Source organism: Aulostomus chinensis, chromosome 11 (genome assembly GCF_037954235.1).
Source record: "Aulostomus chinensis isolate RoL2024-O1b breed Wild chromosome 11, RoL_Achi_v1.0, whole genome shotgun sequence".
Lineage (NCBI taxonomy): Eukaryota > Metazoa > Chordata > Actinopteri > Syngnathiformes > Aulostomidae > Aulostomus > Aulostomus chinensis.
Window position 1 is genome coordinate 19,040,649 of NC_141330.1, and position 24,436 is coordinate 19,065,084.

The 24,436-nt window shown below is 41.7% G+C and overlaps 1 protein-coding gene, 1 long non-coding RNA gene and 1 pseudogene across 2 annotated transcripts; 1 reads left to right on the forward strand and 2 right to left on the reverse strand.

Annotated features, from left to right (window-relative positions):
- LOC147253705 (DEP domain-containing protein 1B-like) lies at positions 1–24,287 on the forward strand. Its single transcript, XM_086218961.1, has 11 exons — positions 1–196; positions 8,689–8,954; positions 9,839–9,980; positions 11,304–11,431; positions 11,508–11,638; positions 11,723–11,770; positions 17,925–18,059; positions 18,179–18,345; positions 19,342–19,518; positions 21,660–21,842; positions 22,542–24,287. The coding sequence occupies exons 1-11, from the start codon at positions 146–148 to the stop codon at positions 22,704–22,706; spliced, it is 1,593 nt and encodes a 530-aa protein (XP_086075087.1). The 5' UTR covers positions 1–145; the 3' UTR covers positions 22,707–24,287.
- LOC147253706 (uncharacterized) lies at positions 9,473–12,173 on the reverse strand. Its single transcript, XR_015118582.1, has 3 exons — positions 12,084–12,173; positions 11,701–11,788; positions 9,473–9,677 (listed from the first exon to the last, which is right to left on the reverse strand). It is a non-coding gene; the product is annotated as an uncharacterized LOC147253706 (long non-coding RNA).
- Positions 14,352–15,797, reverse strand: LOC147253707 (E3 SUMO-protein ligase ZBED1-like; annotated as a pseudogene).
- Positions 24,288–24,436: the final 149 nt, after the last annotated feature.

Genomic DNA, 24,436 nt, shown 5'->3' on the forward strand with positions numbered 1-24,436 from the left:
TGACGTAAGAGATTCAAAGTTGGCAGCAACGTATCTGCCCAGACAGACTCGAACCATGTTTCCATCTGCCTAAACAACGCGTATTCATGTTACATATTTTTATACAAATGTTTTCTTACGACTGAAGAGCAGCTGAATTATCGGAATGGAGGGTGGAGGAGTCATCGGGCCCGGTCCTTACAGAGCCACTAAACTGGTGAGTCTTTCAAGTTAGCAAACTTTTACTCAGAATTTGTTGAAGTTTTAAGTGTCTTTCACGGGTTCCGTTTTCCAGGTTGATAATTTTCTTTGTAACGTTCACATATTGAAGCCCGAATGACGTGCTTTCTGACGTTTTCCAGCCGTAAACGAGCTTTGCTTTATCGGCCAACATGCGCCGCATTTTCCTCTTTTCCTTTGTTGATCTGAAAGAGTAAATGTGTTCGGTCTCGTCCCGAGGTTCATCGCACTGTAAAAAGTTGCTTAGTCCATTCGTAAGAGCCGAGACCTTCAGAAACCATATTTGTGGACAATGTAACTTAAACTTAATTTACACGTGACGTCCTGCGCTGCCCCTCAGACAAACAGATGTCTACAATCCAATGACCCGAGTTCTATGTTGAAGCAAAGAATTGCTCGGAGAATATCGGTCAAATCATGGGTTATTAAGCATTTCCTCTCACCCCTTTCACAAAATACACTGACACCCAGAGCACATCTTATCAAAGGTAACAGCAACTGCTTAACCTCACCTACTCAAGACACTAGGAACTCATTATTAAACCGTATAGAAACATGTTATCCTGCATTCAGTTTGCTGGGTGAGACATTTGCTTTGTAACCCCCTGAAACCAAAGTAGGAACTATTATTATTCTTATCATTATTATTATTACTACTACAAAATTGAATATTAATTGAACTCATTCGCTATTTCCTTTAGTGGGCTTATGGGGTTGAAGCACATCTCAGCTGACTTCCAGGGTTACACACTGGACAGAGATGCCAGTCAATAGAGAAGACCGCTCGCATTCCTCCAGCCAGGACATATCCTCCACTCAGCCTGATGTCTACTGGAGGTCTTTTAAATAAGATTGTTGCACATAGGAGTTACTAGTGGACAATAGCTCTTCACCAGTGTCCCAGTGGCAGCATGAACCCAGGCAGCTGAATGGAATTGAGATATTTCCTTATTTATCCATGTGCTTTTCTAATCTGTAGAAGAGGCCTGATATGCAGTATTGAGAGAGTCACTACTGTAAAAGCCTGTGCTGAGTCAGCTACTACAAGTTCCAAAGTTGGCACAAGTTACATTAAAAAAAGATCTTTTTCTTTTTCTTTTTTTTTTCTCAACTCATCACGCACCCTGAGTCTTCCTGGATAAGCTTGCTACACGCCAGTCCCTTTTTTCCCCTCAGTCTTTTGTTTCTACTTGTTTGCCCCTGTAAATTTCTGTCCGTCCTACTCATCTGTTGCAATGGCTCCAGCTGGTATTGAATCATATTCATTTTCATATGAGTCATTATCAACTAAGTTCACAGTGGTTAAAAACAAGATAGTTTATGGAATCAAAATCAGCAAAGATGTCACATTTCTGTTAAAAAGAAGACGAAATCACTAGAGAAACACCGATTGCAGCAGTTTATTTTTTTTCTTATTCGCAAGTTGCTGTTATTCCAATTAAAATACCGTTCCTGCTCAAATTAACAGTGCACCACCATAGATCAGAGGAAAGTCCACTTGTCAGCTGGACTGGACACTTCTTGGCTTTAACTTGTCTTATAATTTCTTCATTACATCTATACCTTTTCAACATCCAGACACAAAAACACATCAACAATGGAGACTCAAAATTGTGGAACTTGAATATTTTTTTGAACAGTCATTTGACTTGTCTGCACTGTTCGCTGAGAACATGTCTTTGCCACATGAATGTCCAAAGGAAATAAGAGCAACACTTTTCTCTAAAAAAAAAAGTCACGTTTGACAACTAAAGCTTACAAATACTTTGCAGTAGTTACTTGCAGATTGAAGCATTTTGTAGACCAACATGATTAAAAAGCATAAATTACGTCAGTGCATCGTGCAGACTTACATTCTTCTTTTTCTTCTTCTTCCTCTTCTTCTTATTCTGAACTCAGGCATTGGCTGATGGCAGGTTATCCACAAACGAGTGTAGGTAATCTTCCCAGCCTGAAGAAGGTCTTGATGATAAGAGGTTGACTTGTAAGGGTGAATCAAAATTATTGAGTGTACCTGCATGCAGACCTGCTCTCTCTTTTCCTGCAGTGTTTTGCTTTTAGTCCTGTATACATAGGCAAGGCAAATTTATTTGTATAGCACCATTCATACACAGGGCAATTCATAGTGCTTTACAGATGTAAAGAGAGAATTGAAAGTTAAAAACGGTTTAAAAACAAATACATGAATTAAAACATTCAAAAGTCATTTAAAATCAATAAAACAGTTTAAAATCAATTCGACAGCAGACAAATCAATATTAAATCAATCCATCAATACCAAATCACCCAGATCAATCCCAAATCAATACACTATAAGAAGGCTGCAGTAAACAGCAGTGTTTTCAGCCCTGATTTAAATGAGCTGACAGTTTGTGCACACCTCATAGGTTCAGGGAGTTTGTTCCACAGGTGTGGACCACAGAAGCTGAAAGCAGCTTCACCCTGCTTGGTTCTGACCCTGGGGACACTGAGTAGACCTGTACCTGATGACCTGAGGGGTCTGGATGCTTCATACCCAGTCAGCAGCTCTGACATGTATTTAGGCCCAAGCCCATTCAGTGACTTATAGACCAGTAACAGGATTTTGAACTCAATCCTTTGACACACAGGGAGCCAGTGCAGTGATTTAAGGACAGGTGTAATGTGGTCCATTTTCTTACTGTTGGTCAGGACTCTGGCAGCAGCATTTTGGATGATTGACTTTTTTTATTGAGACCTGTAAAGACACCATTATAATAATCTAGCCTACTAAGAATAAATGCATGGACGAGTTTTTCCATGTCTTGTTTAGAGAGAAATCCTTTAATTCGTGCAATGTTTTTGAGATGATGATAGGCTGATTTAGTGATAGTTTTTATGTGGCTCTTAAAATTCAGTCCATAACAATACCAAGGTTTCAAGCTTGGTCGGTGGTTTGTAGTGTCATTGAGTCGAGTTGGCTGCTGACCTCAATTCTTGCATTTTTGGGACCAAACACAATGACTACTGTCTTTTCTGAACTGAGCTGGGGAAAATTCTGGCCCATCCACTGATTGACTGATTATAGTGCTCTATGACCTGGGCCAGTGGGAGCATATAGATGTTGAACAAAAGTGGCTTAAGAATAGAGCCTTGCGGGACTCCACATGTCATCTTTGTTTGCTTAGATTCACAGTTCCCAAGCAAGACAAAGAAGTCACGATCTTCTAAGTAAGATCTGAGCCAATTTAGCACCGCACCAGAAAGTCCAACCCACCTCTCCAGTCTGTCAAGCAACAGGTTGTGATCGTCGAATGCGCACTAAGGTCTAGTAGTACCAATGCTGATATTTTAGATGCATCAGTATTAAGGCGTAAGTCATTTAACACCTTAAAACCTGACTGGAAAGCAGTGAAGAGATTGTCTTGGGTCAAGAAAGAATGAATTTGTTGATAGACAACTCTCTCAATGATCTTTGACAAAAACACAAGGTTAGATATGGGTCTTTAGTTACCGGTACTTATTACTGAAGCATCCAGATTAGGCTTTTTTAAGAGGTTTGATTACTGCAGTTTTCAGTGCCCTGGGAAATTGACCTGATTGAAGAGAAGCATTTACTATCTTCAATATATCTGATGAAACACAATTAAAAACACCGTTTCAGCAAGCTTGTAGGCATCATATCAAGGCAGCAGCTCGTGGATTTTAAATTCTGAACCGTTTCTGTCAGAGTTGTATGGTCTATGGGTTGAAATGTTTCTAGATTTCTGAGAAACTGAGGAGGAACTGGTGACATAACTAAGTTACTTTTGGAGGAGCAACATATTGTTTGTCTTATCTTCTGAATTTTATCTGTAAAAAAGACTGCAAAGTCATTGTATGACTTGTTGGACAGCAGTTCAGCAGGAATAGATGCCGAAGGGTTTGTCAGTCTGTCGACAACAGTGAATAAGGTGCAGGCATTGTTGGTGGTTTTTGATCATCTCAGAGAAAAAAGACTGTCTTGCCTTTTTCAATTCTTGGTTATAAATGTGAAGACTCTCTTTATAAATGCCTGGAGTTTGTTTTCACGCCATCTGCGTTCAGCCTGACTCCACTTTCTTTTTTGAGCTTTCACCAGAATGGCTTTCCTCCATGGTGACTTTTTTCTGCCAGTTATAACTTCGGTCTTAATTGGAGCAATGGCATCCATAACACTGGAGCTAAAACTATCAACAAGGTCATTGACTGAGGCTGAGGGCAGAGTTGGTGATGATGTAAAAGCCTGAGTGAATAATGCACCGGTGCTGTTGTTAATAGACCGCTTTCTTATCACCTCTGCTTCACTTTTGCAAAGACTGGCAGGGATAGTCATTTTAAACTGAACACAATAATGGTCAGAAAGAGCAACATCACTCACCACAACGTCAGAAATGTTCAGACCGTTGGAGATAATTCAATCTAATATGTGGCCCTTGTTATGTGTTGGATCCGTTACATGCTGGGAGAGTCCAAAGATATCCAGAGTATTTAAGAGTTCCTTTGCATATCCATCTATCACATTATCAACATGAATGTTAAACCCCCCCCCCACGAGAATAACACAGTCAAACTCAATGCAGATAATAGACAGTAGTTTGGAAAACTCATCAAAAAACAGTGCATTATTTTTTGGGGGCCTGTAGATGGTTAATGATATTGCACGACAGGAGGCTCTCAGCTGAATAGCAACACACTCAAAGGAGTTGAAACTTCCATATGACATCCTCCTGCATTGGAAGGTTTCATTAAACAAAACTGCAACTCCACCTCCTTTCTTATCCACTCTAGCTTCACTTATGAAACTGAAGTTAGGGGGCGCTGATGCAGTGAGAACTGCTGCACTTCTTGAAGTATTGAAATAAACGATAACCACAAAAGGCCCAGCAGGAGACCCATGTGTGAACACATTTATTATCATGGTGCCACAATATTCATATTATCATATCTGTTTTGTTTTTTACTTATTGTATTCCAGCTAGTTGCAGTGGCTTTATCTCCCTTTTTTGTTCGTTCCCAGCGAGGAAACGAACTCATAAAGGTGGCAACAGAATCTTGGTTACCTCATCACATGTGGTTATCCTATGTTCGATCAGAGCAGTAAAGTATGCAAACGAGCATTTGGTACAATTGGTGTCAGTGACATGTTCTTTGGAGTACGACATGCCTGATTATAATGAAAATGCTAAAAGTGATGGACGTATATAGAATTTTCAGGGTAATGAATGATGCTTTTTACATAATTGTAATCAGCCAATGCCTTTGCTCAAGATGGAGATTACAAAATAAATCAGTATAAGCTCTTGGAGACTAAGAGATGCTTATATCAGTAGATAAATCCCTTTTAAAATGCTCTTTTCATTAATTTAATCAAATTAAGCTTATTTAATTTTTTAGTGGGTGGCACGGTGGTGCAGTGGTTAGCACTAACCCCTCACAACAAGAAGGTTCCAGGTTTGAGTCCCGGCTCCATCACAGGATCTTTCTGTGTGAGTCTGCATGTTCTCCCTGTTCCTGTGTGGGTTCTCTCTGGTACTCCAGCTTCCTCCCACAGTCCAAAGACATCAAGAGGGGACGAGGCTGATTGACACTCTAAATTGACCGTAGGTGTGACTGTGAGTGTGAATGGTTGTCTGTCTCTATGTGTTGGCCCTGTGATGGACTGGTGACCTGTCCAGGGTGAACCCCGCCTCTCAGGCTGCTGGGCTCCAGCCCCCCCCCCCCCCCCCCCCCCCCCGGCGACCCTTAACAGGATATGCGGAAGAAAATGGAAGGATGGTTTCCTTTTTTATTATTCTTTTTTACATTTTAGGTATTAAAATTTTTCCCATTTCTAACTACAATTACTAATACTATCTGTTATGGATTGATGTCTATTTGAGTCTTGCTTTTGAATTATTTGCATGGTCAGACACAGCTTCACCATGTCTTTGACCGCAAAATACCCTGTTCATTTATTCACACAATAAACAAACCCAGATCCCTCTGCCTCTGCGGTTGTCATGTCAACAGAGTCTTAATGTCAGTCAGAGCTTTAATACTTAAGTTATACCACTTACTGTTTTTTATGCATTTCTGCATAATTTCTCCTTAAGGATCAGTGTTTTCTCGTCATATTTTAAAGAGTTCCTAGTTTGCGGAGCTGAGGTACAGAACTTCCTCTTTGCAGCCACCTCCACAAGGTCAGCTTCCATTGTCCCACTTTTAATTGCTTAGATCATCTGCCAGCTGTTATTGTTCACCAAATGTTGCTACTTTTCTCTTCTTTCCCTCAACAGTCTTTGTTGATGGATTGATTTAAACAGGAAAGAACTCTCCCCTGTAAGTGTTCAATTTTTTCCAGGCTTTACCCTAAAGGCTTCAGCAGAACTGCCAGTTTTATTTTTAATAAATTTGGAAAATTGATGACAACAAAAGAAAACAAAAGAAAACAAAAACCCTCAATCAAATTGTCAATGAAAATCCTTGCTGCTTACATTAATTGGTGTGTTTGAGTGGGTGTGCATGGTCCTGCCGTCACCTGGTCATCTGAGTCTCGACACATTTGTAACCCTGCACATGAACAGGGCAGCCTCATGCCAGACAAAAAAACAAACAAAAACACCTTAAATGAGTTTAGGGCAGAAAACAAACTTTTTCAGGTGATACAAGGTGGTCTCAGCTGTGGAGGGCCCCCTACCTCCTGGTCTGTGTGCAACCAGACTCTCCAGGCAGCAACCCTTCCTTCCTCCCTCGTTCTCTTCTACAGCACTGAGCTGTTCCTCCACTTGCAGCTGCACATTTTTCAGTGAGGGGAAACATTTCATCAACGAGGCTCAAAGTCTTTTTCCTCAATTTGATGCGGTCTGAGGTGTTGGAGGATGGAAACCACTCACCTCACTGGAAAGGATGTTGGACAGATACAGGAGAACCAATACAAAAATAGAGGAGTTAGACAGTTCTGATATTGACATATATATTATGGACATGTTGCAAATTAAGGGTCGCGGGGGGGTGGAGCCTATCCCAGCAGCCTTCAGGTGGGAGGTGGGGTTCACCCTGGACAGGTCACCAGTCCATCTCAGGGCCAACACATAGAGACAAACAACCATTCACACTCACAGTCACACCTACAGTCAATTTAGAGTATCAATCAGCCTCGTCCCCTCTTGATGTCTTTGGACTGTGGGAGGAAGCTGGAGTACCAGAGAGAACCCACACAGGAACAGGAGAACATGGAGACTCCACACAGAAAGAACCTGTGCTGGAGCCAGGGCACGAACCTGGAACCTTCTTGCTGTGAGACCACAGTGCTGACCACTGCACCACCGTGCAGCCCATCATTTAATCAATCGACAATAAACTTTATCATCCAAATTAATGGACATCAGTTCACTGAAACAATAGCGCCACATGATTAATCACAATCATGACGTCAGCTTATGCAATTTAGTACCAGTAATTGTTTCTCAGTGACACTAATTTGTGCTGTCTGAGTCATCAGCCTGCACTGATCAAAGCTTCATGGTGTCTTTTCTCCCAGATTTGCTCCTTTAAGTGTCCTTGGTGGTTATTGATCAGCTAAATGCCACATCAGCCATCATGTGTGTTCCCTACCAAACTCATTTCACCAGACGGCTCAGACCGCTGTCGGCACTTATAATTGACTATTCCTCCAATAAAAGAAGGAAAAGGAAATTACAAAACGTGAAAGAGGTGGCCCGGTGGTGCAGTGGTTGGCACTGTCGCCTCACAGTAAGAAGGTTCTGGGCTCCAGCACAGGTTCTTTCTGGATCTTTGAGGACGAGGCTGATTGATACTCTAAATTGACTGTAGGTGTGACTGTGAGTGTGAATGGTTGTCTGTCTCTATGTGTTGGCCCTGTGATGGACTGGTGACCTGTCCAGGGTGAACCCCGCCTCTCAGGCTGCTGGGATAGGCTCCAGCCCCCCGTGACCGTTAGCAGGATAAGTAGTAGAAAATGGATGGATGGAAAAACTGAAATATTTCAGGGGAAAAAAATTATATGAGAACAAATTTGAGAGGAATTTGTCTTCTGATTCTAAATAAAATTGAATACAATTTCCGTGAGTGTGGGAATTTTGTTTGGATATAAATATAGATGGAATTTCTAGTTCACAAAATTCTATATACATTTCTTCATCATTCCTTTATTTCCTCTCATCTAGGAGGTACAAGATAGTCGCATTTGTCATGTCACTGAATATGAAAAATTACATTCTATAAATGTGCTCTGTTGCTGGTTATGTTTGTGTTTTAACATCGCCCGCAGTCTTCTTCCTGTGGGTATCCAGCAGCGCATCTGAACATGCAGAATAATGCACTTATTTAAAAAGACAATAAAGTAAAGAAGTTGAAGTGTTCCTGAGATTTTGGGGGGAATATCTGAGCTTTTTCTCTGCTGGTGATGGACATATAGGTGTGCAGCAAAAGGTACTCTAAGAAATGAAAGTAAATTCCTCATTTCTGACCTCCATCCTTTTTGATTTGCAGTGGAATGAGACCATTAAACTCTTTCGTGGAGGCATGCCGCTGAGAAAACACTGGGCCAGCTTCCGCTACTATGACTTCAGTTTCACAGGATCAGAGGCTGTCGATTATCTTCACGAGTTGTTGAGACACAACTGTAACTTTGGGCCGGAGGTGACTCGCTACCAGACACTGCAGCTGCTCAGGAAGTTTCTCAAGGCCCACGTCATTGAAGACATCAAAGGACGCCATGGGACAGAAGACTTTGAAGACAACAGCCATCTTTACAGGTACAAGCTGCTTGTTCTGAATAGCGACAACTCTTTATTGTGGACAACATGATGTCGAGACATCTGGTGCTTTTGCCCCCGTGGGTGATTTGTAGTTGTAGGCCAAATTCTCACTGACAGGAGCCCAACTGCACTGTTACTTGTGTTCATCTAATGTCTCTCCAGCTTCTATATCATAGTTTTTGTAAATGTTGATGAACAGATTGAAGTGGGGAAATGAAGATATGTTTGCTAAAATAAAAATAAAGATCAGGCTCATTCTTTGTAGGACTGGTATATGCTAATTTCCCTCACTTCGTGTAGAGAGACATTAGCTATTGTATGTAGGTAGAATTTCTAATCCAAAGGGCTAAAATAATTCTGGTGAAGTAGCTTTAAAAATATCTTTTCCATATCAGACGATGATTGGCGTAAGACTGAGGGCATACGTTTAGTGTGATATCTATTAAAAGATGAATATAACAACTTGGCTGGTAGCGGTCGTAGCATTCTTTCGAGATAAAATAAATACATGCGTTTCGATCATATCAGACGTCTAGATTTCTGTACAATTGTAAAAATGAAGTTAACAGTTCAGGATGTGTTGAGTGCAGTAGCATCCAAGTAGCTGCATCCTTGAGTTCAGTCTTCTTTTCATAGAGTTGCACTCAAGCTGTTTCCATTGTCCATCAAACTGTGTGTGTGGCTGTCGTCGTCCCTGCGCTAACATCGGAACTGAGCGACCTGAGACAAGCAACAACAGAATACAGCACCTTCATTGTGTGTTGAGAGGAGATTGGGCTATGTGGGAACACGGTGCAAAGCAAAGTGAGGTCAGATTGTTATTGCTTCTGCATGTTCCATTTCACCACTCAACTGATCCCAGCGGTGTGGTCTCTCTTCAGGTTCCCCACACTCTCTCCCCTGAAATCTTTCCCAACAAAGCCTCTGCTGAGAGACGGTGACCTGCCAAGACTCATTCGCTGGGATGATTATGAAGAATTACCGCAGCGGGAAAACATTGCACCCCTGAAGCCTGCTGTTATGGTGAGAGAGAGATGTCTCAGTCTTTCATGATTGCTTTGGTTCATGTTGTACTTGAAGTGTGTTGCAACAGGCAGGGACCTAATGGCAAGTTAATATCAGTTTAAGTTTTGTCTCTGCTGCAGTGAATTCACTATCCTGTCATTCTGCAGTGCAATGCAGATGAAGAGCCTGACGGTGGTATTTGATATGTTCTTTTGTTAAGCAGGCTACATTGTTTTGTTTTGTTTTCTGTGAGACATTGTGATGGTGTGTGTGAAGTAGGACTGTAATCTCCCAGTCGACTGGTCGATTTATTTGTCGATACGTTCTGGCTCGACCAAAATTCTGATTGGTTGATTTTTTTTGCCACGTTAATTTCATTAGGAGGAAAGTACCGAAAGCACCCCTGTTTCACAGATAACAATCTATCTTTGAACACCCCCCTTGTTTTTGCTATTTTGGACTCGCCCGAACCGCAAGAAACAGACAGACTGAAGAGTACTAGAAGGCCAACGTCTGGTGGTTTGATGAATGTATATTTATTTTTGACTGTTTCATTTAAAGTCAGTCCTCGTCCACCATGTCAAAGACATCTGCAGCGTGGCAGCATTTCATGAAAATAGATAATGGAAAAAAGTCAAATGCAAAGTTTGCAAACAACAGTTTTCATGTCACAGCTCCACGACAAACACGACGGCGTATCACCTAAAAACGGTAAGCTAACTTGTCCACCTTAGGTTGCCCCATCAGTTTTGAGTATATGAACTTATCAATGTTTTAGTCTAATAATTGTTTTGTTTTAATTGTAAAAATTCTTACCGTGGACTTGCCTTTTGTGTTTAAGAGTAAAGTTTTAATTTAAAAGTCTATTTGTGTCTCAGCCGCGATGCTGAGCTCCTCCGTTCAGTCTCGCTCTGTGCGCAGGACAAATGATAGTGTCGGTCTGTTATTATAACGTGACAAAAACAGTTGTCTAAATATTCCTCAACAGGTTTTGGGCAGATAGTTGACACAGTATAGTTTTCATATATAAAGTTAGTCGATTTTTAGTCAAAATTTGAGGGCTTCAGTTGACCAAGAATTTCTTTGGTTGATTGCAGCCCTAGTGTGAAGTGGGGCCAGCACTCTGTTCACCACGTGTGTGCATGCTCAGGTTGTGAGACAAAACTCTTTGAATCACCACCCCCTTGAAAATTATATCTTCATATGAACCTCGCAAAACTGCACTGCAACGTTCACCACTCAACACATCTCACACTGTGTGAGCAAAGATATATGAAGTGCTTCCCAATAGTCTGATCAAGTGACATTAAAAAGAAATGTCTCCAATCTTCTTTTGAACAGACTTCAGACTTTTGGAATAAAAGACACAGTGTTGCTATTGGAGATGTGCATGAATGCAAGCTCATACGCAGGAAGGAGATTACTCCCAAACAAGTGGACCACATCTGGAAATCAATGACAGTTGCACAGTATGTAAACCTCTTATAGAGCCTGTTTAAATACTCTTGTTTGTGCCTTATGTCCTGATATCTACTCTCCCTTTAGTTTGCAGAGGGTGCTGGGCCTAACAACTCTGGATGGAGTGTTGAACCCAACACACGTGAAAGGCAAACACATTGTTCATAATGTGTTCAGCGTCAACAAGACGGGCATAGTTGTGTTGGAGAACAAAGCCGGTACGTGGCAGGACTTGGAAGGACAATTGCTGCTTTTGAGGAACAAGGGTAGTATGACTCACCTTTGTCCTCTTGTATCACCAGAGGACATGCCTTACTGGGTGGTATCAGCAATGAAATGCCTCGCCAACTGTAAGTATGCATTTTCACCTGTTTGAAAGTTAAAACATCAATACAGCATTGGGTTTGTGTGAATCCACAGTGACTTTGACTACCAAAGTCTTTCCTGGTCATCTTTGAGTCCCAGTGGACACGTGCGCCAAATTTTATAGAAATTTCTCAAGATATGGCATGATAAGTGAAAGCAGGATTGTAACTAGCTGTATTTGCATAGTTCAACTCATAATAAATCATTATATGATAACAGTCAAGGTTTTTAAGTAATAAGCTAGAGCTTTAGAGGAATCTGTCAGCTGAATTCTTATATCAACCGGCAAAAACTAACCAGTTAGCATCACCAGGCAACCTCTGACTGTAGTTGTAGATTCCCACCAGATGCAGATCAGCTAATTTGACTGATGGCGCTGTTAATGGCGACATGCAGCGGCAGTTTGTGAGCGTCTGTGTCTCGTTTCTACGTAGTCGTAACCTGCCTAAACTGTAACTAGTAACTGACTACTAACTGACGGAGATGACCCTATACTTCGCTGATGACAGGCTTGTGGACATCTGAGCCGGCTGGCATAAGGAAAAGGGTGAGGCGAGGCGAACTGTGGCTGAAAAGACAAGGCCATCGTCGGATTCCTCTTTTATTTATATATATATATATATATATATATATATATATATATATATATATATATATATATATATATATATATAAATTAATCAGGGTGATGAAATCCAGTTCAGGGAATCTCAGAAACAAATGAGAAGGGAAATTAGGACTGTCAAACATAACTACAAAGACAAAGTTGAGGGCATGCTCGGAGCCAGGAAATCTCACCCGCTTGGGATGGTGTGAAGTCCATTATGGTGTTGAAATCCAAAAAGTGCCCAGTTTCCCTCTGTGGCAGAACTGAAACCGAGCTGGCAAATGAATTAAATTGCTTTTACAACCGGTTGGAAGTCAGATTCCTAAGTACTGTTCTGAGCAGTCAGTTGCAGACATCTGCTGTTGTATCTTTTCAGCCTCCCTTCAGCTGAACAGGGTCCCTCAAACTCTTGAAGAACTCAACTATTGTTCCGGAACCCAAAATTATCGTGCGGAAATGTCTCAGCGATTACAGACCAGTAGCGCTAACCTCGCTCATTATGAAAACATTTGAAAAAAATATAAAAGAGACACTCTTGTCTTTGGTTCAGGCTGATCTGGACCCCTTCAGTTCACTTATAGGTCCAGTAGGGGGGTGGATGATGCCATCAGCACCTTGCTGAAAATGACCCTGTCTCATTTGGAGGACACAAGGACATTGGTGCGACTACTTTTCATTGAGTTTTCTTCGGCTTTTAATTGTATCCAGCCTCATGTCTTTGCACAAAGACTGAGGAACCACAATGTAGATCCGGGGCTACTTTGTTGGTTTCTGGATTTCTTAACAGAAAGATCACGTGTGAAAGTCAAGTGGTTTACTGTCTGACATTGTTTTCGCATCCACCGGATCCCCCCAAGGCTTTGTCTGTTCTCCACTATTGGTTGTTTGTACACCAATTCTTCTCGTAGTCAGCATGAAGGGGCTCACATTGTGAAATTTGCTGACGACTCTGTTGTCGTCTCATTGGTTGACCAGGGCAACTCTGATCATGGCCCTGTGGTTCATGATTTCATTCAGTGGTGTAAGTCTTCTTTTCTGACATTAGTGCCACTAAAACTAAAGATGGTTGTAGATTTTGGAAGAATCCTTTTATCATCTCTAGGGCTGCAGCTATTGAATATTTTAGTAAGCGAGTATTCTACTGAAAATTCCATCGAGTAATCAGATAAAACATATTTTTGCTTAGTTAAAGAGCAATTATAAATATACGTGAGAAAATAAGACATTTCACCTAATACTGAACCATTGGTTTCCTTTTTTAGACAATCAATGTCTTTATTTTTAGATGCACATTGTATAAATGAGCCAACAGCAATTGCACCTCAGGAAATGTGACGAGAAAAAATAAATAAATAAAACACAAATATAAAATAAAATAACTTTCAACTTAGTGTATTCTTGTAAGTACCAAAAACATTTGGCATTAATAAAAATAGAAAAAAAAAATACTTTGGCTACAAGCAATAGAATTTACAGGCATAACAGTCTTCTCCTTTGGGATTCTTTGTGGCATATGGGAGGCAAAAACATTTGAACTGGAACGAGTCCATGCATCAGTAGTTCCACACATTTCTGTTGTGAGTGCAATATGCAGAAGAATCAAGGCAAGGGCCACACCTTGTAATCTGTCTCTCTCATGGCACGTGTGCAAACCTTTCAAGGAGCACTTTATTGCAGTGAAGGAAGGTAAGCATATCAACATGCTCAGGGCTGAGGCTTGCCCTCTTCTTTGATACAGTGTTACCTGCAGCTGAAAACAGACGCTCTGATGGCGTTGATGTGGCTGGAATACACAACAGGGACCTTGCCAGCTCTGCCAATGTTGGATAGCGTGCTGCATTCTTTTCCCACCAAGTCAGTGGATTCTCCTTCTTGGAAAGGGGATGTTCTCCAAAATACATGAAGACCTGTGGAATAAATGAGACAACAATAATATTAAAAATGTTTTATTCATACAGTATTTTGCTCTACTTTCAGTTGTATTACAGTCATTATCTGTAGTACAATTTTTCTATCATCATTATTGTGAAAATTGTTTCAGAGCCAAAATTAAAAAATAATATTTCCTTCACCTCCTGATGTACAGCTTGGAGTAACTGCTGCTCCTCATCTTGTTCTTCGTCACTGGTGGTGGAGTCTGGGTCAAGGAATGATGTAGTCCTCTTGGCATGTGCCGCTGGTGGGGAGTCCTGTGCTGTGCTGTCTGCTCCATGTTTACTTGCAGTGGGCTGCCTCACTTGCTGTTTGGCTGCAAGTGCCATGGGTCGTACTGCACTTTGGACCTTGACTACTTCCTCAGCAGCCAAGAAACTCAGTTTTCGAAACCTGGGATCCAGAGCAGCAGCAAGTAGGGTGATGTTTGGAGATTCAGGAGTAAACTCAAGTAGTCCTTGCCATCTTTCTGTGACCTGTTCTGTTGCATGAGTCTGGAATGAACTCACAGGTGCAGTCTCAAGTTCTGGACTCTGTATGTTCTTTTTAAGTTTGTGCACAAGATGTGGAAGTGCAGAGAGTGTGACATATTGTTGTCCACTCAGAAACACTGGCTGATTTAAAGGGCTCAAGGACCTGGTTCAGCTCCTCAATCGGATTCCACTGTTCAGGTTTGAGGTCCAGGTCGTGTTTCCCTCTCTGGGTCACTGCTGGGTCGGAGAGTGTGGCAGTCACTGGCCATCTCTGTTCTTGTAGCCTGGACAACATGGCATAAGTGCTGTTCCAGCGTGTGGAGACATCTTGCACCAGCATGTTGTCCTTGCAACCCATTTGTTTCTGCTTGTCCTTCAACTTGGTGCATGCCAATTCACTCTTTTTAAAGTGTTCGACAAGGCTCCTCGCAGCAGCAACACACTTGGAGATCGCCTGGTGGAATTTCAGTGAGCTTTGCACAACCAAGTTGAGGGTGTGCCCTGCACATCTCACTGATGCCCGTCCGGCTGCTACGACATTGGCACCGTTGTTGTGGATGACAGCCTTGATTTTCTTTGCTGGAATGTCAAATTTGGCAATCACCTCCTCAATCCACTCTGCAATATTTGCAGCTGGGTGTCTCTCCTCAAGGGGCATCGTCGTCAGGGAGTGGGACACCATGTTCCAGTTCTTCCCAATATAGTGGCATGTCACCCCTATACAAGCCTCCGTTGAGATACTTTTCCAAATATCAGCAGTGAGTGCAACGCTGTTGGTCTCTTGTAGAGCCTGCTTCATCTTGGCTTTGATGACTTCATAGTTTTTCTCCATCTGTTTTGTGAAGAAAGTTGGAAGGTTGAAACCATTGCTTTAAAACCACCATCCTCCACCATGCTTAGTGGGCGCATGTCTGTGACTATCATGTTTAAAATGCTATTTGTAAGCTCAGCTGCTAGCTCGGGGCTACATAATGGCGCTTTGTAGATGAATTTGTCCATGCGAGACTGTGATGATTTACTGAAAAAGAGAAATAATAATTTGTTAATTGACATTACTAAGACTAAATGATATAATACAATAGGTTCATGGCTGTGCATTTAAAAACCCTGACCTTACAACAGTTGAGCAAATTCACTGCCTTCACTCAAAAAACTAAGGATCTTACCAAGAAATGTTCTTATTTCTAACCTAAAAATGTCATTGCACCTGATAACACACATCACTTAAAAGGTTAGGTGTTTTTCCCACGTGTTTCAATTGAACCTTCATTTGTGTCAAGCAAATTTTAAGTTCTAGTTAACTTTTAAGTTCAAGTCTTGATAAGATTTTGAGTTTTTTGCAGTGTTCAAAATAAAATTATGATACCTGCTGTATTGGAGCACATTAGGCACCAGTGCTACTTGATGTTTTATCCATCAATGACTACTGAGCTAAAATTGACAACTACTAGTTAGCTTTATTATGTTGTTATTTTTCACCCTCATCACTCTACAGCGCTGTTTTTACAGATTAAATAAAGCCTGTATGAAAGGCACGCTAGCCACGCATCGACAGTAGTCCTAATTAATAGAAACCTAGCCCTCCGCAGGGCTAACGTTATGTTAGCAAGGTACAGAAACGTTAATCTCATTAATTAGCGCTACGTTAACTTAATTTTATCTTGTCTCGGTTGATGGTCCTCCGCTCTCGGAGTAAACAGGGTGCCTTCCGTGGAGATGCTGCAGCATTGAAGACGTACTGTTGTGGTACGCAAGCGCTGTCTTACAGTGAATACATGCAACATCGTTCGCCTTGGTGTCCAGCTAGAAATGCTCACACACTTTTGACATTTTCTGCCTTTTCTTGGTGCCTTTCTCTTCGCTTTCGTCGCCTTCTTTGTCGTTACCTCTACATCCATGGTTAAAACCAAACACATCCGCCGCCTCTCTCTTCTTCCTTTACGTGCGTGACGTCAGCGCGTTGTGCCGCATTAAAAGTAATCCGGGCGAAATACCATGCTCTGAGCTGGCAAAATTAAACAATTCCTCGAGACAGAGAAAATTCCTCGACCATTTTTTGTAATCGAGTTACTCGAATTATTCGAGGAATCGTTTCAGCCCTAATCATCTCTCCTTTAACCATCAATAACCAGTCACTTGAGGTGGTTCATTGGTATAAGTATCCTGACACGTTGATCGATGATAAGCTCACATTTGAGTCACAAGTGGATGCTGTGTGCAAGAAAGCACATCAGAAACTTTTTATTGCAAACGTTTTTGAGAATGTTTTACTTGTGTTTTATTGAATCTGTGCTTACCTTTTCTCTTGTGAGATGGTACGAGCTTCTGAGCCAATACAGCAAAAATCAGCTTCAGGGAATTGATGAGCTCTGTAGCTGTGAGAATCCCCTTGGACAACCTGGAAGACGTTTTGAAGACCAGGACACTAAAGAAGGCTCGTTCTCTTTCTGGCAGACCAGTGTCATGCCTTTCATGGCTACGTTACGTTGCTCCCTTCAGGCCACAGATTTTTGGTGCCCTGGGCAAGGACAAACGCTTAAAAACTCTTTTCTCTCTGTGGCTTTTAAATAACTTTGTACTTATTTATCTATTTTATCCTGTTAGTTTTTTAACTGTTTATTGTTGTGTTGTTGTCTGGTTGTTGTTGGCTGCTGGCTGCAGAGCCAGTTGGCTCATTGGGGACCATAAAGTTAACTTTGAACCTTCTGTCTCTGGTGTTACCAAATACTTCACTGACATTTCTGTCACTCTGACTTCTATATAACTCGCGTCATTGATGAAACAAACTGCCTTCTCTTACAACTGGTTTTAAAATGTGTCTTCGATCATCCGATCGCAAGTGGCCAAATAAAAGTGCAAACAGCTACCAAGATGCACAGTCCAGGCACGCAGACCGCTTGCTGAGGTGTTCGGGGACATATTCAACCTTGTATTTTTTGGGGAGTAAATGCTCATGTGTCCAAAAGCATCCCTGCCAGGAAAATACATCTTGACTATACAGTAGACATTTTGATTCTTCTCTCTGGAAATATAGATTTTAGACATCCCTGTGTTTATGTGCATAGATTGAGCCTTGACTGGGGCTGACTGAGTTTATCTTATCCGTGTATTTGCCTTCTCTCTCAGGGCCAAATGAAACCAAACAGTCAGTTTACCCAGGTTTCGAAAGGGATGTGCTGAAGACCGTGGCAGATTACTTCCAGAGACTCAAAGAACCTCTACTGACTTTCCATCTATATGAGGTCTTTGTCAACATCCTCAGTGAGTATACAGAGGATCCACCGCTGATACTTATGCACAGCCACAGATAATCTTTTGTTAAACCAGTAGCTGTGTTTGCCCTCTGAGAGCAAGGGTCTCCTCTCCTCATATCTCTGCAGGTCTGCTGCAGCACCGGGACGTAGCTGCTGAGGCTCTTCAAGTTAGCACTCTTTTATTGCCTCCCCCAAATCGAAGGCGCCTCCAGCTATTATTGCGCCTCATGGCCCGTGTCTGCCAGAATCCCCAGCTGCCTCCTCTCAATGACACCATCGCCACCCGCACGCTGGTATGCTCTTTGTTTTTGGTGATTCTGAATATTTTTATCCAAGAGGACAATTGAGTTGCTCACAGTAGTCTGTTCTCACTGAAAACCTTCCAACCAGTTCTCAGATGAATAAGAAAACAAGCATGTGACTGTGCGCATTTCAGCCAATGAATTTTCTTGTAGACGATCTGATATCCCAAGGTATTGTTGTGTTTTATAAGGTCAGTACAGTGACAGAAAACAAGGAGCATTTTAAGTTCCTGAATTAAGTTGTTTGACAGTCTAAATCTTGCATTCATGTTAAATGGAGCTGTACAGTGACGAAGGAGTTCTGGGAAATTATTTTGTAGCCATAGTTTAATTCAGTGCTGCATTAGATGTCAGTGCTGCTGGAGGGAGTTAATACAGGCAGGTGTGGGAGCAGAGAGAAGCTGTGGGAAATATTGTTTTTTAGGAGGTTGTTTTTTGCTTATTACTTATTAAACTATGATTCAGGGCAACATTGTTGTTTGCCAGAAAATCCTCTCCTCCTGGAAACTGTGGGGGCTGATTTGTGAATATTTGCATTGTGATTTATGTGGCTTTCATCAGCTTGCTCATACTTGTAAACAATAAATTGCCCAAACTGCCACAGCTTTTAGCCAACAAGTCAAGTGGACGCCTACAGGCACATGACTCAAAATGATACTTCACCCCAAAAGTCCAATATTTGCGTGAAGCTATTGTTTTCAAGTCGATGAAAAACAATTGATCAGCGTCCTAAATTCACACACCTTTATCCACTCTGATGAGGACCCTGTGTCTGTATATAGATTTTTCTACATGGTGATATCTATGTTTTCAAGTCCCCCCATGAAATCATGAGAGAATAAGCAGGTTCAGGCCTCAGTAGCACCACACGCCTCCCAAAACAGAGTCCTGGCACAAGCGAAACAACTTCAAGTCTCCTTCCTCTTCACACGGAACTGCAGTGTTGCTGGAAGTTCACTTCCCATTCAATCCCTGATCTCGATCCAGATGGTTCAGACGTTCTCTCACTGTGTTCTGGGCTCGGTTGATGAGATGGACTTAGACGAGCTGCTGGCCACCAAGCTGGTCACCTTCATGATGGAGCACCACACCAGCATCTTCCAAGTGCCAACCAAGCTGCGCTGCCAAGTGGAGGAGCACCTGTCCCACCTCCGCAGAGTTCAGGTCAGTCAGTGCTGTCTGCCTACTGTCTTTCATGAGGGAGGGTGCTAACTGATCAGCAAGGTCACGTGACCAGGGCATTTTGCTTCCTCATGTCCTTTAAGTGGAAGAAACCGTTATAATATGAATATAGAAATAAAGGACCACATTTAGAACAGTGATTTGTAGCTTGGTAAGCTTCCATCATGGGATGAAGAAAAATTGTGAAAACAGATTTATTCAAAAGCTCAACACCACTAAAGTGGCGCTTTTCATCCAAATCTGGTGCAAAGCAAGAGTCCCATCACTGCTGCAGACTCGTCTACCACTCAGTTTGCAAATGTTGCTATGGGATACACACCATGAAACACCAGGGACAGGGCCGTGCTTCCTCAGTGGTTTTTCATTTCATTGTTCGTGACTATTACCATTTGAAACGTGACTATCTTTTAAAAAACAAGCAAAACAGGGTCTTATTTTTTCTCTGCAACAGGGCGTGTACGGACTTAAAAAAAAAAAAAAAAAAACGCACAGAGACAGTCCGAGAGACACGGCCCGCTTTCTTCATCTGTGCGGTGAGGTAGACAGGCGTCTATTTCTTATTTACTCCTGTGGTTTATTCGATGTTCGCTTGCCTTTGGTTGGCACATTGGAAAAATGTATCAAACTGGCTGTTTGTAATCAGCATACGTGATAGCGTGATTGAGTTTGATTCAACCGTGTCACCCTGTGCTTACAGCCCCCGTGAGCTGTAGCACAAGTGTCCTGAATGCGATTTCAAAACTGCAGCCATCATCTTCCCCCAAACTACCGCTGAGAGGGCTGGTAATGTTACTGAACGTTTTGAACCACAATTGATCCTGAAAAGGGCTGCTGCTCAAAATGCAATTTCCCAATAACTGGAAATGATGTGCAAATGCTTCTCAAGAAACATGGATACTACTGGCCACATGGCAGCACTTCCTTTAAAAAGAAAAATAACAGCTGAAGGCTGAAATGTGCTCATAAGTCCAGTTGATTTGAAATTTGACACACACACACACACACACACACACACACACTCACTCACGTCCAGTTAAACACTGAGGATAAGGGAAGTAACTAAACAACCAAAAGTAGAACTATTGTTTTCAAATGAACACATGAATAAGTGATGGCGAAGATTAAGACAACAGACCAAAGGCAAAAGATGTCAGAGAACCAAGTAAAATAAATGTGAAAATTAAAATAAAGAATAAATCAACAATATGCAGATCTAAAGTGAACCTAAACAGATGTGAAACAAAGCACGCACAGGGTTGGCGACGTCACTGAAGCTAATGGAACTAATAGAGAGAGAACAAACAAGCTGTGTGCGTGCGCGTGTGTGTGTCAGTGCAGTGTGAATAATTACCTGCCCTGAGTGTGTGCGAGCTGTACTCTTAACAAAAACACGGACCACAATAACAAAGCACAAGTTAGACAGAATTACTGTGTTGCAGTGATGCGCGGCCAGGCGAGCTGCTCAAACCGAATCACAGCCACCGTGAGTCTTTCAACATGCCAGTGCACCAGTGAAGCTGGCCGTGTCAGAATAGATCATTTCCAGATCATTAAAAACCCAATTGTGCATGAAACTACTTGACAGACAGCGATTCCTCAACAGTAAAAATTTTTAAAAATGATAAGAACATAAATCTGTCACAATAAATTTCATGTAGATGGGTGTCATAATTATTTCCTTTCTCTTAGCCGTTTTATTTATTTTCACTATTTTATTTGCATCTTTGTCGGTGCGTCGAAATGAATCTATCACTGTGGTTCTCTTTACATCACAGGGAGAGTTTTGTAACAAACATGGTAGTTCCAGAGTGGGTTTTATTGCTCTAACCCTCGAAAAATTGTTCTTGGAAAGATGTTTCTCTGCAACACCCACACACACACTGTGGGCGGGCCTTTGTTGTTGAGACAGACTGTACCCTGGAGACAGAAGGCTGCCTCACAGGAGCGACTGCATCTCAAAAGGGGAATTTACTTAATCTGGCAGCCAATAAATGTGCCTGTATAGATAATATGATATATGTAAGCCGATTACTGGGCACAGTGATCATCAGGCGACCTCTCTAGACTGAAGCGTCCTGCAGTATATCACATTAATGCCACGCATGCTTTGTTTGTTCCATCAGATAAAATACGCAGGTGCAGATACAGACTTCGGCACATCTCCAGCATTCTGTAAACAGATCAGCAGGGTGGACTCTGAGGAGCAGAAAGTGATCGGCACCCAGACCCCCCTGCAGGAGCTGTTGGAGGGCCTGATTGCTGACAGAGAGCTCCCTGCCAAGGACAAGAGGAAAAGGCTGAAACAGGTACACCTCGAAAACCCCAAAAAGTGGCGTTGCCTTTCAAGCACTCCCAAATAGATGTCTCTTGCTCACAAGGAGGGTTTTTCTAGCCAGCTTGAAGCTGACGACGCCTCATAGTCACCGATTACTCCCAACAGACTAATAATGTCTGAAGACAAACTCTCAAGGACATCATCCAGTACAATCCGCATCCTCTTTAGTCAGCTGTATGAGCAGTAATACACAACACTTTTTATTTTAGCTACAAACAAAGTACAACTTGTTCAGTGCCATAAAAGGTGTGGATTAAACCGCTTCTTGGTGGTTGGCTAACAGACATTTTTTTTTCTGTTGTTAGTCGTTGATGGCTGGATTAAAAAAACTGCTGAAGAAACTCGTCGTGGTCGTTGCAGTCTTCACAGTTGTTCAAGTGGGAATTTCTCATACATCAACACTGTTTGACTCTAAGATGTTTACAGTGATATTAAAGTGGTAAATTCAGGGCCATGTGAGGATTGCACTGGAAGACATTTCCCCGTATGCCCAAGGCCTTTTTCATTTTCTCATAATTCAGTAGCCAAAGCTCTAAACTCCAATATCTGTTTGACTTTGCTGTCTTCCGTATTTATGTCTGGGGGTCCCAGGAATGTCTCTGTGTCTTTGGTGAGGATGTTTTTCCCACTAAATGCGCTTTTTTTCCCTTTTTTTTTTTCTCCCTTTCAGTTCCAGAAGTCTTACCCAGAGATCTATCACAATCGATTCCCCACTGAGGAAAGTAAAGCTGCTGTCATACCTGAGAAAACCCCACGACTCAAACCTCAACTTATTTTCTTCAACCTCAAGAAACCCTTCCAACCCTTTCAGAGGAGCTGGAGTTTCAGGGCATAAAGCTGCCACCGCTGATGCATCAACTCTCACGACCAGGAAGGTCTCCACCGCAGGAACTGGTTCCTAATCAGCAGCTAAGAAGTTTGAGTTCGCTGTCTTGTTCCGTTTGTTCTACATTGTCAACATGTCTGAGAACTGTCCTCTCTGATGCTGCTGCTAAAGTACTGCATCAGTCAGAACCCGTCAGCAGTGATGGTTACTGCAGTCGGAACAGGTGCAGAAAATATTAGTAAGTTCTTGTGGTGGACAACACCTCAAGAGAAACGTGTCTATAATTACGCTCATGCCACACTTTACCTAATATTTAGAAGTCTTAGGCTTGACTTGATGGCTCAAATACCTCTTGAAAGGTCCGAATTACATGGGCACGGCTGCAGCTTTCACAACAACCAATCACTGAAAACCACTAACAAATCTAAACGAGGGAATAGACCCTTTGGAAAAAACAACAACAACAAATCTTTTGTTTCTAACTGTGTGTTGTTGAAAAACTTGAAAGAAGAATAAGGAATTATCCACGAAGAGAACCACTGATGTTTCTTCTGATGAATTCTAACGGCTGGTGTTGGTACATCGCTGCTTTACTTAATACTGCAGGTGTTAAGAGAGGAATTTTTCCGAATTGCATTTCAAAAGGGATATTCTGTTGGAATATTGGCGCTGATCTATAGTTAATTAACAGATGTCAACCTTTTTTTTTTTCTTTTTTTTTCGTGATTTGGAGAGGCGCTTTCGCTACTCAGCTGGCCTCTAAACTTATTATGTCACAAGTTAGACTCTAGTAATACCGAGATGATTTTTACGCATCGTTTTTAATGACAACGGGCATTCGTAGCGGGCACGAGTGTCCGAAAAAGAGTTGATATCAAACATATCAAGGGTTTGTGTAAAGACGGTGTCATGTTACGACACGATGAAAAAAATGAAACCATCAGTTGATTCATGGAACGACAAATCTGAAATAACCAGGTGGTTGTAACATAAGTTAAGTAACATTTATTCTGATGGACTGTAATTTTTAAAGTAATAAAGAGCAAAGATGTACTAGTTTTAATATGATATGCACTAAATTGCCGCCCCATTGCTCTGTAAACCCTCCCTATACTTCACTAGACAGGTTCTACTGCAGTTGCACTCAAGATAAATGTTTTTACTTTTCGGACTTACTGTTGATACATTTTCTGAATTGGTACATATTTCAATGTCTGTCTGTCTGTTTTTGGGGGGGGGGGGGTTTGGTGTATTTTGTCACTTCCAGTTAACTACTGTACTGTCTTTGTCATCAATCACCTCACTTGAGTCCTCAAATATTTTATTTCTAAAAGAATCCGATGCTGATGTTTGTGTGTGCATGTACTGAAACAGCTGGACTGATGCTGGAGTCACTGTTACACTTGAATTTCTGATCCCTGCTGGAAAAAAAAAAAAAAAAATCTCAAATGGATACAAAGTTTGATGTTGATTTAGATTTGTCTCTAAAACTTAAAGGAAATTAATACTTTGTATTCAATTTCAAGAGGTTGTTATTGTCGTTAGCTCTCAACTGATTTCACTGCTTGTAGATTTCTAATAAAAACAGCACTGAAGAGCAAAACGAACTCAAGCCTTCTCTGATGAAGTCTTATTACACCTGACAGACGTTGTATGACCAGTGCCGTTTGTCAGCAGCACGAAGCAAAAATGACACCGACTTTCACCAGACCGACTTAAAACCACATGTCTTCTGCTTT